This window comes from Rhincodon typus, chromosome 3 (genome assembly GCF_021869965.1).
Source record: "Rhincodon typus isolate 14 chromosome 3, sRhiTyp1.1, whole genome shotgun sequence".
NCBI classification, from domain to species: Eukaryota; Metazoa; Chordata; class Chondrichthyes; order Orectolobiformes; family Rhincodontidae; genus Rhincodon; species Rhincodon typus.
Window position 1 is genome coordinate 123,567,371 of NC_063334.1, and position 16,954 is coordinate 123,584,324.

Consider the following 16,954-nt stretch of genomic DNA (forward strand, 5'->3'; position numbering starts at 1 on the left):
TAAACCCGAAACGTCAGCTTTCCTGCTCCTCTGATGCTGCCTGGCCTGCTGTGTTCCTCCAGCTCCACACTGTGTTAACAGCTAAATTTAAAGCCCATTATTGCCAATTTCCCCATTTTGACACAGTCCTGTGAAACTATTGCCTCTCAAGCTAGGTAACTGTCTCCCTGTTATATTAGATAAATACCCTTCCAGTCCTTTACCTTTACGTGTTCAGCAGGAGGCAGTCACCATAGTCTTAGCACACTATACTGCTCAATAGTGAGAGAGAGGGAGAGAGAGAGAGATGACTGCCAGTGGTTTAACCTGAGGGTCAACATGCCTCTGTCGAGGGGCGAGGTTGAGTATGAAAATCCTTCATGATAACCTCAGCCAATGCAGGAACTGAACCCACACTGTTGGTGTCACTCTGTCATAAACCAGCCACCCAGCCAACTGAGCTAAACCGAATCGCCCTCTCTGCGGAAGTACAGCGCTTTAAAAAAAACCTATTTGAGACAGGATCATCACTATCAAGACCAGTACTTACCCCTCATCCCTAAATTGCCCTTGAGCAGTGGTGAGCCCCAGACAATGGACTAGCATGCTACAACAGTTCAAAAACTGGGTAAAACCATTGCTAGGAGTAGGCCAGACCAGATGAGGATGGTGGATTTCCTCTCCTGAAGGACACAGTAAACTAGATGGGTTTTTATGGTATTCTGGCTATTAATCTTATCTGTGAAACTAGGTTTTTATTCTGGATTTAAAATTAATTGAATTTAAATTCCGTCAGCTGCTATTATGGGATTTGAACTTGTCTGCGAAGACGACTTAAACTGAAACTCACCTTAAAGATTTGGTTTCCTAATTCAGTAACCCTAAGAAATCAAAAGAGGAGTAGGCTATTTGGCCTCTTCAGTGTGCTCCACCATTCGACAGGATCACGGCTGATCTCATTCCACATTCCTACGATTTCCCCACAACCGTTGATTCCTCTATCTATCTCAGCCTTAAATATCCACAAGGACTCTGCCCCCATAGCTCTCTGTGGCAAGGAGTTCCAAAGACTATCAATCCTCAGAGAAGAATTCCTCCTCATCTCCATCTTAAATTGATGCCTATTTATTCTGAGACTATGCCCTCTAATCCTTAACCTTCCCATGAGAGGAAATATCCTCTCAGTATTTACCCTGTCAAGTCTGTTAAGAATCCTATATGTTTCAATGAGATCACTTCTCATTTGTTTAAATTCCAATAAGTAGAGTCCCAACCCATTTTACCTTTGTTCATAAGATAATCCCTGCATACCGAGCTTCACCCTCGTGAACTTTTTCTGAACAGTAACACTAGTACTTTACCCATCCATACCCATTCCAATATATCTGATTCATACTAAAGGTCTCATCAATGAAAGTAAGTTTCAGTGTCATTTTCTTGGTCACCAAAGGCCACCTGATCATTTAATGCCCTTCAAGGAAGGAAATCTGTCTTTACACAGTCTGGCCTGTGTATGACTCCAGACGCTTAGCAACATGGTTGACTCTGAACTGCCCTCTGGGCATTTAAATGGATGATAAATGTTGGCCCAGCCAGTAATGCCTGCATCCCAATATTGAAACAAAATTCATTTAGGAAATACTTTTGAAGTGAGCTAGAGGCTCCTGTGATGTGGTGGTAGTGTTACTATGTCTAGATTGAAGTGCCATTTGTCATGGAGATGTGTCATAACACATCCAAGCCAGTTGACTTTAAGACAATTTTTTAAAATGAAAACTGAACTCAAAGATACCTGTGTCATGAGTTTGTATACTTTTTTTTTTAATTTAAAAAGAACTTTACAACAGATCCTAAATTTCATAACTCACTTCAGAACATGTGCAGGTTCAGGATTTTCTTTTTCACTCTGGATAAAATTAAATTTCAACACGATCAGAAATAGCTACTGGGAGTGGGGAGATGATGATACATCAATGAACAGTTGAGGTTTGTCTGTACTTCATCGGCCTGGGCACCAACTCACTGCACAGACATATATATCACATTAAACAGAAGGGAGGCAAACAGCTAAATTACAAAGCGGTAAAGGGAGTGCAGGGGAGCGCACAGATCAAAGGCAATGCACAAGCATTCAAAGCTCACCCACCTGTTCGATGCAAAATAAACAGAATTTAAAAATAATTACAATGTTTGATTGCAAACAAAGTTTAAAAAAAAATGCGTGCTGCAGAGTGACTGTACATCAGGTGGCTGGTCTGGGACACCTTGCCCGCAGAAGATCCAAGAATTTCTTTTCAGATATCTATCCAGCAATCTTTCCCCAGGAGTCAGAGAATCCCACACGCATAGATCATCAGACTTGCTGGGACTTGGGGGGGGGGGCGGGGGGATTGTTCGTTCTCTCTTTTCCTCTTTACTCCCCCACATTCTCGATGTCAGCTCAGTGCTCTCCGTTGCTGACGTTAGCAGTACCAGCTTGTGCAGCTGTTGCTGGGATCCTGGGCATTTTCTTGGCAGGGCTTGGTGCACACTGTGAATGACATGGGCATCTTCAGCACATCTATAACATATAGGAACAGAATTCGGCCATTCGGCCCATTGAGTCTGCTCCACCATTCAACCATGACTGATATGTTTCTCAACTCCATTCTCCTGCCTTCTCCTTGTAACTTCGATCCTCTTACCAATCAAGAACATCTGTCCCTGAAACAGTCATCCCACCTTCACACTGCAGCCCCACACCATCTCCCTCAGCACAGAATGTTCCACAATCCAGCTTACTTCCATCACTGCCTCCCCTCAAATGTACCAGCCACCCAATCCCATGACCCCACAAGATCCTGTAATCCCATCAAACCTTTGGATCCCACAATTTTGTCAGATCCCATAACCCCACCAACCCACCAGATCCTGGGACACCACAGTTCCACCAACCGTCTAGATCCCACAGCCCCAAATGTCTAGACCCCATGACCTCATCAGATCCCATAATCCCACTGGATCCCACAACCCTATCAGTCCTGTGACCCACCACCCGAAATGATCTCTGAATTCAGTCTCTCTCGAGGAACACGCTGGATCATTTTCTAATTTATTCATATTGCCCAGCTTATTTCAAACTTTGACTTCCCCTTTTGTCACTGAAGATTCTCCTGACAACTTCCCTTCTCATTTCCAACCACTTCAGCTTTGCTCTCTGCCTACTTCTCTGTTCCTCAGAGAAGAACTGGCCGATACCAAACATTGTCAGTTCAAAGTAATCATTTGGTAGTGTAGAACTTGAGCATTGCTGAAAACAAAACATTTTTTTTATCAAAGTTTTGCATCTTTCACTCATCAGACTGATTTGGAAGAATCCAAATTCAAGGGAAGACCAACATTTACACTGCCTGAGGACAGTATGGACTGGTTGGCAAGTGGACCGATTGGCAAGTGGACCGATTAGTAGAAGTGTTGTCATGGAGAATGCACCAATTAATGATGATTACAGTTAACTACAGGCTTTGTTTAAATTTTAAAAATCAGGCAAGCTGACCGATTATTCAGGGCACTGACCAGAGAAATGAACCAGCAAATGTCATTTATTTTGTTGAGCTGGAACAGATAAAATGTGTGTAACTGCTCTTGCTATCTGAAAATAACATTGTCACTTCTAGTACACACAAATGTGCCATCCTGCAAGCCAAGCGATAATGCTGAATTGGTTGTCAGTGTAATTTTTCACACATTCAGGATTATTCAGTAAATATTGTCTAGTTGCAGATTCACATTTAATGCTGGACATTGTGTCAGGAGTTTGCAAGCATGGATTAGTTGAATATGGCCTATACTTTGCTTGTTGTGAACAATTGAAGGGCTATACAGTTTGATAGGATCCTCCACCAGTCTTTGGAAATATAGACCACACACACTGGCAACACACTGACACTGAAATTCAAATACCACATGACCCAAGTTCACATCTGAAATGGAACAGTCAAATGAGCTCCCTTTCCTCAATGCCCCAGTTGAGAAATCAGCCATGGAGCTCCCTACACACATTCCCTTTCACTGGACATTATACGTATGCTTCAAACAAAATGAATGCTTCAACAAAATGTGTCTTTTTAAATTAACTGCCAGTTCCCTTCAATCATCATTTAAAATCCCTGAGGTACACAGGAATTTGCTGATATGGCATTTAGGCTCCTACATACCTCAGCTGCGTTGGTTTTGCTCTGGAGAACACCTGGCCCAGCCTCAAAGCTGCCACTCTCCAGGATAGGCCTCCGAGCATAGTCACGGCGATGCTTTTCATCCACCCGGGTGAGATACCACGTGCCAGGGAACAGGTCCTCCACTGCACCCTGGGGCTGGTGGTTCGCTGCAGGAAAACAAACCAAGACAAATTAAACAAAAGTGGGAGAGGAGACTCACTGTGACAGCATAACAAGGGATGAAGGAACGGGAGACTTGAAGCATCACTGATAGGAAAGAACAAGCCCCACAAATTTCCAGTACATGCAGCGAAACACATCTATTATGGAGGGCTTCAACACAATGCCCCAGTGGCACAATGAATATTCTTGTGCAAGTGAAAACTTCAGTGATTTGGACTGGATGGAAATGTAAAATATCCAAACGTGCCCTATTCATGCATTGCTGTAACTGGAACGTTCCTTTGAGAAAGGGGAACGGGTCTAGCTGCTGGGCTTGGCCACCTGGCTCGTAGAAGACAGCAGTGGTATGGGTGCAGTGAAGGAATGGTAGCTGAGGATACCTACAGCCTGGCATCGACAGTGACTGACACTGGGCCTGCCACAGACAGCTGGTATCCTACACCTGTAGGGTGTTCTTGTGTTGTTAGTAATCATTCTGATTCTGAGATTCATGATCCAAACAAGTCCTGCCCCGTTTACCTAACCCCGAAATATATTCCTCAATATATTACAACCCTTCATCACACTAATTCCATAGGAATTGTCGTGAAAACAGAAATTGGTAAGAAGAACAAAAAAAAGAGGCAAAATAATAGTCAACAAGAAAATTAAAAGCAATGTGAAATGAAGAAGGTGAAGGGGAGAGAACAAACATGAGAAAACAAGAACAGAAGCAAGGGTAAAGGACAAGAAAGGGACCAAGAAATTTCCTTTCTGCTTTGTGTGTTGATCCTTTTCCCCTTAAATACATTTATACAATCACCTCAACTACTGCCTGTGACAGCAAACTCCACATTCTCACACTGTCTGGATAGACAATATAAAGTACAAATTAAGAGCAGGGGTAGGCCATTTGGCTCCTTCAGGCCTGCTCCATCATTCAATAACAACATGGCTGATCCCTTTGCGTTTTGATTTCCATGTTTACAACTATCTTGATAACTCTCGACTCTCTGCTTAACAAGAGTCTTTCAAACTTTCCCATCAATTTCCCATACCTCCCCATCCTTGCTATGTTTTCTCATTCCTAGCTAGCTTCCTCTCGAATTCCTGATTAACCTTTCAGTCTTCCTGTCATCTTTGTATTTTGACCAATCATTTGACCTGCTCCTCATCTTTGCAGTTATACCCTAATTAGTTAGTTAACCATGATACGAGTCCTCACTGTAGAAACTTTCTTTATATGCCCTTAAATGTCTGCTTCTGCATCACTACTGATCTAGCCTCCAGCCTAACAGGCCACTTCACTCCAGCTAGCTCAGCTTTGATGCCCACATTGTTGCCCTTATCTAAGTGTAAGACATCAGTCTTAGACCTACTCCTCTCCCTTTCAAACCAGATGTAAAAATCAATCACATTGTGGCCGCTTTACCTAGGGATGCCTTTAACCTATTAATTAAAGCTATCATATTACACAACACCAAGTCTAATTCAGCCAACTCTCCCCTTGGTTCTAGAACCTAGTTCACATGAATAATATCTTGAGCATTCTGTGAACTCCTCACTCAGCTACTACTGACACATTCAGATTGCTCCAAGTCACGCATGTTTATTTCTGTACCTTTATTGAAAGCACCCACTATTCCTCCCAGCCATGACCTTACCCAAATGATGGGTCTCCTCCCTCAGCTTCATGCTGGAGGCGAATATTTCTGGTGACACCTTCTTGCGCGAGTCCAGCCTGGCCTGCAGGTCTGACAAACTGGACACCAGCTTGTCCAGCGCAGATCCTGGTGTCGCATCTTGAGTGATGCGGAGTGAGTACAGGGTAGCAGCAAATCCTGAGCCATAGGAGAACAGGCCAATCCTCTGGCCGGCCAACTGCTGGGCAGAGCGCCTGTAGGTTGAGAAATCCCCGTTACTGCCGAAAGCAAAGGCACCGGGCGCAGAAGGAGTGAGGGACCAGTGACACGGGGAGGTGGGAGAGCACCTGCGAGAGGGACTTACTGGCTTAATACAGAGGACAGGCAGCCGTAGACAGACGGCGTGTACATGTTCCCATTCTGGTTGGAAAGCATCAGTGATGGCTGCGTCTTCTGCTTAAAGATATCGGTGCTTGCCTTCAGGAAAGCTTTCTCCACATCCCGATCGAAGTAAGTGTCCTCCAGTTTCACATCTCTGTGAGCAAAACAGGGAGCATGTTAATCTCAGCATTGCAAAGCCCCAAACCCCACCACAAACAGAAGTAACAACATCTGTGGAGAGAGAGGGATAAGAGTTAATGTCTCAAGTTCAGTATGTCTCTTCTTCAAAATGCCAGTTCTCTTTTCCCATCTCCACAGATGCAGAAAAAACCTGCTGAGTTTCTCCAGCATTTCCTGATTTTAAATCAGAGCCCCAGCATCCTTAGTATTTTGCTTTCATTGTCTGGGAAGCGGGCCCCATGATGAGTCTCAAAACCCACTCACCTGAAGGCCTCGAGGCCGCTGAAGACACCACTCTCTGTGTTGGGGTTAGAGTCATGTAGGAAATCGTTGACAAGCAGCCGGGCCACGGATTTCTGGACCAGTTTGCAGTAAGGGGTATGGAACACCATGTAGTCAAAATCCTGCAAAGTAAAGCGAGCATCGCTGCCCTCTGAAACACAATAGGCAACAGATTACTGCTGCGTGACAAAGATTAAATTCACGTGTCCCCAATGTCAGCACCAAGTACTCTCGTGTGGGCACAGTGCAGCTAGGTGTACAATCAAGACACATTTCCACGGTAAAATAGCACATAGGTAAGAACCAGCTGGACAAGCTAACCTGTCCCATATATCTGGGATTCTCTTATATTCAACAAAAGCCGTTAATGCTAATGACAAAACTTAATGCAATGTCAGCCTTCATACAAAAGAGCACTGCATTACAAATCTGAAGATGTTATGCTTTTATGTGAATTTAATTAGTCTCTACCTGGAGCACTGTGTTTAGTTCCAGGGCAACAAATTTTGGCCTAGCCATGTTCCACGAGTGATTGAAAAGAAAGGAGAGTTGGGGTCATATAATAAATTCTGATCCAGCCAGCAACACAGATGTCCTATGAACAAATAATTTAAAAATGACTGTGACCTCAACTCTATTGTCCTGACTAACCAGAATAACCCTCTACTCCCTTGTCAATCAAAAATCTAAGTCAGCTTCGAACATATTCAGTAACTCAGCCTCCACTGCTCCCTGGAGGAAAAATGGGTTTACTAAAAGGTAAGAAATTGCTCTGCAACTCTCTTCGTGTCAATCTGAACTACTCCAGGTTTTTAAACATCCAGCAGGTTCAGGCTGGGATACTTAAGACCGAATGTAACAAAGCGATTAGTGAGTGAGCATTTGCCTATGACTATGTATGCATGTGGGCAAGTATGTGGGAAACAATTAGTGTTGATAGTGATTTGTGATATGTCAGTTAGAATAAAATTCTGATCAGAAGAGTATATTCCTGGACTCAGTCTAACACAGGAGATTCTCACTAACCATGAAGTTATGACATAACACCTGTGTTCCTGGTCCTGGTGAAGAGCTAGTCAAGGCCTTTCAATCGGTATAACTTAATGCTGTTATGGCTCCCAGAACTGCTGAAAATTAGACACTGAAAATACATTCAAAAGTATAAGAATGCACAACACAAACATACTTCATTGCAGCATGACATAAAACCCGTTCAAAGTCCTGTGCTTTGATTCTCTGAAGATTGTGCACAGTTCATACCTCAATTCTCTGGTGTCCAGTCTGTGCAGAGAGCTCCTTTAAAGATCGTTTGAAACACAGTATACACATGAACAGAAGCTCCACATTCTTGACTGCCCAGCACTTTTAGCTTGGAAATTTAAACAGGGCAAAGCGTTTTCTGTGGATGTCAGTGACCCAGATCATGTGGAAAATCAGGACAATGGCTAATATGAGTACACCACTGGTAGTGAATGGGAAGCTTTACCCTGTATCTAACCCCACCCTGTCCTTATTCTGGGACTGTTCGAGTGGGACAGTATAAACAAAGAGCTTTAATTTAAGTTTAAAAGAGTAGAGTGAGATTTACTTTTTGCTCAAAAGAGGAGAGAAAGCATTACTTCCTGCTCAAAAGAGGAGAGAAAGCTTTACTTCCACTTTAAGAGAGTACAGGACTTTACTCTGTACCTAGCCCAGTGGTGTTCTGTCCTGTTTCATGGGACAGCGTTGAGAGCTCTATTTTCAAATTAAAAAGGTGAGAAGGAGCTTGACTCTGAATCTAACTCTGGTCTGTCCCTGTCACCATCAAACACACCCAGGACAGGGACAGCGACAGAATAAAATTCCCTCCACGTTGTTCCTATCAAACACTCCCAGCACAGGGACAGCACGGGCTTTACTGTATCTAACTCTGTGCTGTTCCTGTCCTGGGAGTTTTTGATAGGACAGTGTCAAAGGAGCTTTACTTTTAGTTTAAAAGAAGCTTTATTCTGTATTTATGCCTCTGCAGTACCTGTTTTAAAAGTAAATGACTCTGACAGATGTCTGAAATGCAAAATTGATTCATTTTCCAAGTCTGATAACCCACTGTCAGTTTTAGCTGGATGAATTCTGGATTTTAATTACATTCAACAAGTCAAGACACTAACTATTGTCACAGTTATTGGTTTGCATGGTCTAGAGAACTGTCTTCATTCAGGTTTGTGAAGAAATAAAAGGACAAGTGTACGGTGCCAACTGGATGCAACAAGAGGGTTTTGTCACAGTTGACAAGGAGGGCATGCGCAAAACCGTAAGGCAAACTAAAGTCATTTCTCTACTAGGTCTTGCCAACATACAACACAGCAACCTACCTTTTTGCTTCTGTGCCTGGTACTTGTCACAGTAAACTTTGTAGCAGTGATCTAACGCGCTGAGGTAGCACTGTATGGAAAGCTTCCCATCCACCACTGGGTACTCCGACACCATGTCTGGCTTGTAGAAATCGTACGCATGTTGCATGTGTGTTCCCCGGAGTCCTACAAGTTAAGGACACAATCAGACGTTTTATGTACAATCCGCCGTTACATGTAGAATCCTAGATTGTTAAAAACAGCAAACAACCTTCCTGCAGCCCTTATGCAGGAAATGTTATATATTCACACTGAACTGCATGATATGCCTACAGCGACTAATGTCGAGTTGTAAAAATGAGCTTCAGTCACAGCCCAATGGGTCACATTCTCATCTGAGTAAACCTCAAGGCTGCCAGCCCCAACCCAAAAATGTAAAGTCTTAATCTCGGTTAACACTCCAGTGCAGCACTGACAGAGTCTGAAGGAGCACCTTTCGGCTGAGACATTAACCCAAGGTCCTGGATGCCCTCTTTCACGTGGAGGCAAAATATCCCATTAAAAAAAGAACTAAAAGAGCCAAAGAAAAAATTCAATCAATGTGAATTAATGCCAAGTAAACACTAGTTGAAACAGTCAGCTGTTGAAGGAAAGCAGTGTAACATCACCACCTGCTGACAGTGAAACAGTACTGCAAAGTAAGAATTGCAGCTCTAGTAAATAAAGGCAGGGAGATTCAGTGCTTCGTTTGATCATACAAGGCATCTCTCATGAAAAGTGAGAGACTTTGTTGCTGCTTTTTAATTTCATCTCTAACTGGATTTATTCCAAGGTCCTTTCACCAATACCAAGTGCTGTGCACTGGTTGCTTGTTGACTGCTGCATGATCCTGATGTGGTGACAACTACACCAGAGATTATTCACCACTCCAGCAAACCCCATCCAAATATTAGAATCCTGCTTTCCACCCAACCAAAAGCACAAGATTGGGAGCTTCGGATAAAGATCGGAATGGGAATGCCAAGCACAAGCCCAGATTCCTGAACTCTGTGCAAAGGTGCAAATGGCAACTATTATCCAAAGCCCAGACTAAAATCTGTGTATGTCGGCTCAAATCCCACCGAGGCAGATGTGAAATCTAAATTTAACTAAAAATATAAAGAGTCTGAAATGAAAAGCTACTCTAACAGTGACCACGTAGCCACTGTCAATTGTTGGAAAAAAAACCCATCTGGTTCATCTTTACCTGGTCTGGCCTACATGTGACTCCAGACCCACAGCAATGTGTTTGACTATTGGCTGATCTCTCAAATGGTGTCATGAGCTAGTCAAGGACAACTAGGAATGGGCAACAAAAACATTGGCTTTGCCAGCAAACCTCACATCTCAGAAATAATAAAGAAAATAAAACACATTTAATGCTCCATCTAAGCTGAAGTCCCACACGCACCAATTGGTGTTTGATGCATTGGCTTCCACTGCTGGAAACCACTGCCAGACATGAACCTTAGAGGTCTGTGCAGCAGGCAAAATTATTACAGGGAAGGTGGTGTCTCACAAAGTTGTTTTTTGAGGAAGTGATAAAGATGATTAATAAAGACAGGATGGTAGATGTTGTCTATATGGACTTTAGCAAGGCTTTTGACTAAACCCCTCATGGCAGGCTGATTCAGAAAGTGAAGTCACATGGGATCCGCTGTGGGCTGGTAAGATGCATACAGAACTAGCTTAGTCATAGAAGACACAGAGTTGTGGTGGAATGGTGTTTTCTGACTGGAGATCTGTGACCAGTGCTGTTCCACAGGGATCAGTACTGGGACCTTTGTATATAATATAAATAAATAATTTGGAGGAAAGTGTAGGTAAGTTTGTGGATGACAAAGATTGGTGGAGCTGCAGATCGTGAGGAAGATTGCCAAAAGGCACAGCATGATATAGACAGGCTGAGGACTTGGGTGGAGAAATTATAGAAATTAATCTGGACAAATGCAAAGTGATGCATTTGCAAGATCTAATGCAGGAGGCAAGTATACAGTAAATGAGGGAACACTTCATACCATCAACATACAGAGGAATCTAGGCATACAGGTCCACTGTTAAAGTGGCGACATAAGTAGAAAAGGTAGTCAAGAAGGCATATAGCATGCTTGCCTTCATTGGTTGAGGCATACAGCAAAAAAGTGACCAAAGTCATGTTGCAGCAGAATAGAATTTTAATTGGGTTGAGTTTGGAGTATTGAGTACAGTTCTGGACGCCACACTACCAGAAGGATATGAGGCTTTGGAGAGATAACCGAAAGTTTACCAGGACGTTGCCTGTTGTGGAGGGAATTAGCTATGAGGAGAGATTGGACAAACTTGGTTTGTTTCACTTGAATGCCAGAGGATGAGGAAATGACCTGATAGAAGTTTATAAAATTATGAAAGGCAAGGATAGAATGGATAGTCGGACTCTTTTTCCCAGGGTAGAAATGTCAATTAATATGGAACGTATGTTTAGAGTAAAAGAGGCTAAGTTTAAAGGAGCTGCGAGAAGCAAGTTATTTTTATGCATAGAGCGGTAAGTGCCTGGAATGCATTGCCAGAGGTAGTCGTGGATGTAAATACAATAGTAATGTTTAAGAGATGCAGATTACACAGAGGCAAAACGTTTTTAGTTGAGAAAGGAGCTACATGTCAGCACAGTCTTGGTGGGCTGAAGGGCCTGTTCCTGTGCTATATTGTTCTTTAGTCTTTCTTGTTCTTTTGAACTTTGACCAGAAGCATGGCTCCCAACCTGCACATTCCAAAATGGCTGGTGGAGAGGTGGGAGTTTTCCCTTCCTGGCAATGACAAAACAGAGACTGATGGAAACTGGCTGGGTAAGACTATCAATGGCCATGAAATCAAGGCAGGCAAACAAATTGTGATCTAATTGAATGTAGATGGGCTGAATAGCCAACTCCTGCTCCTACATTCTGAGCTATGGGTAAGAGTAGGCATGCTTCTTCCTACCGGTTTTAAAGAGAATGAGGCTGTTAGGTATACTGAGGTAAAGCATCTACAGGAGTCAGTATGATGGTGGGAGAGTGTGGTGGGGGCAAGTGTGAGTGAGAGCGTGAGTGGGGTGAGCTAAACCAGTGAGGGGCAGAGCAAGTGGGAGAATGAGACAGTGGGTAAGTGAACTCAGAGCAATTGAGTTAACTGAAAGCGAGCAACTGTGTGGGAGTGCAAGAGAGAAATGTCAGTGACGTCTTGCCACTGCTGTTTGGGAAGTTTGGTGTGCACAGCCTATCTGCTCTGATTCCAACATTATCAGAGTGACTTCGTTTAAAAACTGTTTGGTTGGCTTTAACCTGCTTTGTGGCCTTCAGAGGTTATAAATGGCAAGTCTGTCCTTCTTATAGTAACTGGTCTGCATATAAATGGTGCTGACAGTGCTGGTGGAAAGTCACAGGACTCTCCATATCTACGTACCTCGCTCAAATCCCAGTGGAGCATTTGGACCAACCAACATGGCAATGGCACCGGCACCACCGGTGGGACGGGCACTGCCGGTAGCATAGACTGCGATGTCACCAGCAACAACCAATGCGTAGCGCCCTGTAAGCAAAGGACAACACAAGAGAGGGTCAAAACTAGCAGAAACCTGTCTATTGACATCCCATCACCACAGCAACAAATGACACCTTACAAAGGCTTCCCTTACCCGCAAGCTCTTTAACACAGGTCAGAAATCAGCCTTAAGCACAATCAGCTAGTCAATTCCTCCTAGTAAAATACACAGTTATCTGTATACAGACACCAATATGTCTCACAGCTGACATATATACTGTGACATATACATTACCTGTGAGAGGTACAGTGTCAATATGATTACATATCACTAAGTCTATATTAGCTATGAGGATATGCCGCCTCTAATGTGAGACACATTACAACAATGACATCTTAAAAAAAATTTAATTGGCTGCAACGCTTTGCGATGTCCTCAGGATGTGAAAGGCCCTTTGTAAAGACAAGTCCTTTCCCTGGAGTGTTCATCCAAACAAACTACTGATAAGAAAGTTCCCAGACTGAGTGTGATGGGGAGAAAGAGGTTTACGAACAGCACAGGGGGGCAGGGAGTATAGACTCACCATCCCAGGAGCTAGACTCCACCCAGTTGACAGAGTTGAAGAGTGCAGCGGTTCCACCATAGCAGGCGTTGGTGGTGTCAATGCCCTCGATATCAGTGTTCCCGGACTCCTCGAACAGCTGCATCAGAACGGTCTTCACCGACTTGGACTTGTCAATGATGGTCTCTGTGCCCACCTCCAGTCGCCCGATGCTCTCGTATGGGAGGTTGTTCCTCTCCAGCAGCCGGTGAACGGCCGTCAGGCACAGGGAGTTGATGTCCTCACGGTCAGAGCAGAAGCCCATCCTCGACTGGCCCAGGCCGACAGTGTACTTGCCCGCGTCCACCCCATCGAACTTCTCCAGCTCTGTCTGCTCCACATACTGAGATGGGAAGTAGATCTCCATGGCAATGATTCCCACATCCTTGGGCCAGCTAGCCTCAGCGTTGGCAGGAAGTGATCCGGGCATTGTGGAAAGACTGTGGAGAAGGAGAGAGGAGTGAAAAATCAATGCCACACTGAGTCTAATCACCAGATCCCAAGATTTAAAATCTGATCAGAAATTACATAAGCTGCGCTTCTACTCCTGGAATATATAAGTTCAAGAGGAGAGGCAGCACCTTCAGGAACTATCCCCCACTGACAGTCAGCGCCTTCAGGAACTGTAGCCCAGAGCGAGTCAGCACCTTCAGGAACTGTATGCCAGTGCGAGTCAGCGCCTTCAGGAACTGTATCCCAGTGCGGGTCAACGCCTTCAGGAACTGTCTCCCACTGAGAGTCAGCGCCTTCAGGAACTGTCTCCCACTGAGAGTCAGCACCTTCAGGAACTGTCTCCCACTGACAGTCAGCGCCTTCAGGAACTGTCTCCCAGTGTGAGTCAGCGCCTTCAGGAACTGTCTCCCAGTGTGAGTCAGCGCCTTCAAGAACTGTCTCCCAGTGTGAGTCAGCACCTTCAAGAACTGTCTCCCAGTGAGAGTCAGCGCCTTCAAGAACTGTCTCCCAGTGCGAGTCAGCACCTTCAGGAACTGTTTCCCAGTGAGAGTCAGCGCCTTCAGGAACTGTATCCCAGTGAGAGTCAGCACCTTCAGGAACTGCATCCCAGTGAGAGTCAGCACCTTCAGGGACTGTCTCCCAGTGAGAGTCAGCACCTTCAGGGACTGTCTCCTCGTGAGAGTCAGCACCTTCAGGAACTGTATCCCAGTGTGAGTCAGCACCTTCAGGGACTGTCCCCTCGTGAGAGTCAGCACCTTCAGGAACTGTATCCCAGTGCGAGTCAGCACCTTCAGGGACTGTCCCCTCGTGAGAGTCAGCACCTTCAGGAACTGTATCCCAGTGCGAGTCAGCACCTTCAGGGACTGTCCCCTCATGAGAGTCAGCACCTTCAGGAACTGTATCCCAATGAGAGTCAGCACCTTTAGGGACTGTATCTCAATGAGAGTCAGCACCTTTAGGGACTGTATCCCAGTGATAGTCAGCACCTTCAGGAACTGCATCCCAATGACAGTCAGCGCCTTCAGGAACTGTATCCCAGTGATAGTCAGCACCTTCAGGAACTGTCCCCAAATGAGAGTCAGCACCTTCAGGAACTGTAACCCAGTGATACAGTGAAAATTAGTTCTTGTGGGAATATACCTAACCATCTACACAATTATAAATTGTATCACAGGAAACTGATTCATTTATACATATGGAAACAAGTTTTAGCAAATACAGTTCTGAGGAAGGGTCACTGGACCCAAGCCGTTAACTCTGATTTTTCTTCACAGATGCTGCCAGACCAGCTCAGTTTCCAGCAACTTCTGTTTTTGTTCCTGATTTACAGCATCCGCAGTTCTTTCAGTTTTCGTTTATACATTCTTCACGCAGCTCCAGAAGTAACTGCTTAACGTCATTCTGAACGTCTTTCAACATTGGAGAAATGGGTGAATGGAAAAAGGTTGTGAATGAGGTTCCTTATATCCTTCCTCTGCTGAAGAGCCATCTTCCTTGCCTGCGTGGCTGTTGGATTGCAATTTGACCACTAGGTGCATCACAGCCAAGCATTATTTTGAACTGTAGTCTTTTTGCACAGGGGTCCCGTTGGACAATGAGGACGCCCAGTGATTTCTCTTCTTAAAGCTTGGATAGTGAATGGGCGGATCATCTGCCCTCACTGGCTCTCCATCATCCTTCAGCTAATTCAGCACAGTTCAAACCAAGCAACCAATCATTAAGGCTCATGCACTGACTGCATGGATCAGCTAAACACAACCAAGAACATCTTTATCTCTATAGTACCTTAGCCCCCAGCATTGTTTGTGGCTCAGTTTGTCGGAGTGTACACAGTCCACACAGTCCCAGTTAAAACAGACTTAACTACTGCCCAGGGCACACCGACCTGGGACCACATCGATTCATTGCCATGCACCAAAATGAGACCGAGGCTTGACATCACACTTTTAACATCAGTATCTTCAGAAAGTGGCAGGAAGATGTGGTTAAACACAGAATTCACCAAAAGTTAAAGGAGATACTGGGGACAATGCTTACAAAACCAGATTGAGGCAGATATACAAACTAAAATCCTGACCCTACAAAAAGCGAAACCCAACAAACTCAAACCAGAATCACAGCCTCTATAAGAACACGGCAGGTCCACAGAGATAACTAGATCCCAAACGCTGCTTACAATACAGCATGTGGGCAGGCTCAGTATAGATAGATCCCAAACCCTGCTTATACACAGCCTACACACATACACACAGACCCAGTATGACTAAATCCCAGATCATGCTTATCAATATCACTCATGCATCACAATCACTACCCCATTTAAAACGTAATTCCCTTTCATACATTTGCCAACCCCAAGTTCAATTTCTCCTCTCAGATACACTGAAGACATTGTTGCAAACAATTCCTTTCATACACAGTGGCAAAGAATGGCGGTTTCACGGCAACAACCTGATAAAATTTCTCCCAACCGCTTCAAACAGAATGATTCAGACCAGCTCTAAACGTTAAGCAAACCCCTAATGTAGTCACTCATCTGCTCACAGTTTACCAGAGATGTCTTCCTGCATCATACAGCAATGCAGGATAAGAATACTTCAGCACACAGTGCCCAGAGTGCTGCCTTTCACAGATATGCCTGTACTCTACCTGCCTGGTGCCAGTAACGTGCTGCACTCCACTCACATCAATGCGCAAAGCAGCAACCACCGAGGCAGAGAGCTACACACTTCAGCTCCACCCTCGGCAGCCGATCAGAACAGTGTTCTGACTGAGCTTCAGCCAATCAGCACCTACTCCTGATATGATGCAGGAGCATCAGCAGTGACAGCTCATTATTGAGAGGAGGCCGTTGGCTCTCACTGCAGCTCCACACTGGAGAGGGGAGGGAACACAGAAAAAGAGGAGAGAAGGAGAAAGAAGAAAGAGACAGAGAAAGAGAAAGGTGACACACACACATAGAAAGAGGAAAGGAGACTGAGAATGCAAAAAAGGAGAGAGGGCGAGGACGGAGGGGGGAGAGGGGCGAGCGAGGACAGAGGGGGATGGGAGAGGACTGAGAGGACAGGGGGATGGGAGAGGACTGGAAGGGGAGGGGGGAGGGAGGAGGGGGATGGGAGAGGACTGGAGGGGGGGGGGGGAGAGGGAAGGAAGAAGACAGAGGGAGGAGAGGAAGGACGGGCAAAGGCAAGGGAGAGGAAGGACGGGCAAAG

General features: G+C 44.8%; 1 protein-coding gene across 5 annotated transcripts in view; it reads right to left on the reverse strand.

Moving 5' to 3' along the window:
• Window positions 1-1,779: 1,779 nt before the first annotated feature.
• The window catches only part of hmgcs1 (3-hydroxy-3-methylglutaryl-CoA synthase 1 (soluble)), a 23,435-nt gene continuing 8,260 nt past the window's right edge, over window positions 1,780-16,954 (reverse strand). For 2 of the 5 annotated variants that reach the window (XM_020531595.2, XM_048595155.1), the window contains 8 exons: window positions 13,272-13,729; window positions 12,610-12,735; window positions 9,175-9,339; window positions 6,806-6,974; window positions 6,345-6,515; window positions 6,002-6,234; window positions 4,176-4,342; window positions 1,780-2,509 (listed from right to left, as the gene is read on the reverse strand). In XM_020531595.2, the coding sequence (XP_020387184.2) occupies window positions 2,420-2,509; window positions 4,176-4,342; window positions 6,002-6,234; window positions 6,345-6,515; window positions 6,806-6,974; window positions 9,175-9,339; window positions 12,610-12,735; window positions 13,272-13,729 (1,579 nt within the window). In that variant the 3' untranslated portion in view covers window positions 1,780-2,419. Of the gene's footprint in view, window positions 2,510-4,175; window positions 4,343-6,001; window positions 6,235-6,344; window positions 6,516-6,805; window positions 6,975-9,174; window positions 9,340-12,609; window positions 12,736-13,271; window positions 13,730-16,286; window positions 16,309-16,391; window positions 16,505-16,954 lie in introns of those variants that run through there. The other 3 variants (XM_020531596.2, XM_020531598.2, XM_048595154.1) reach the window with 3 other exon arrangements.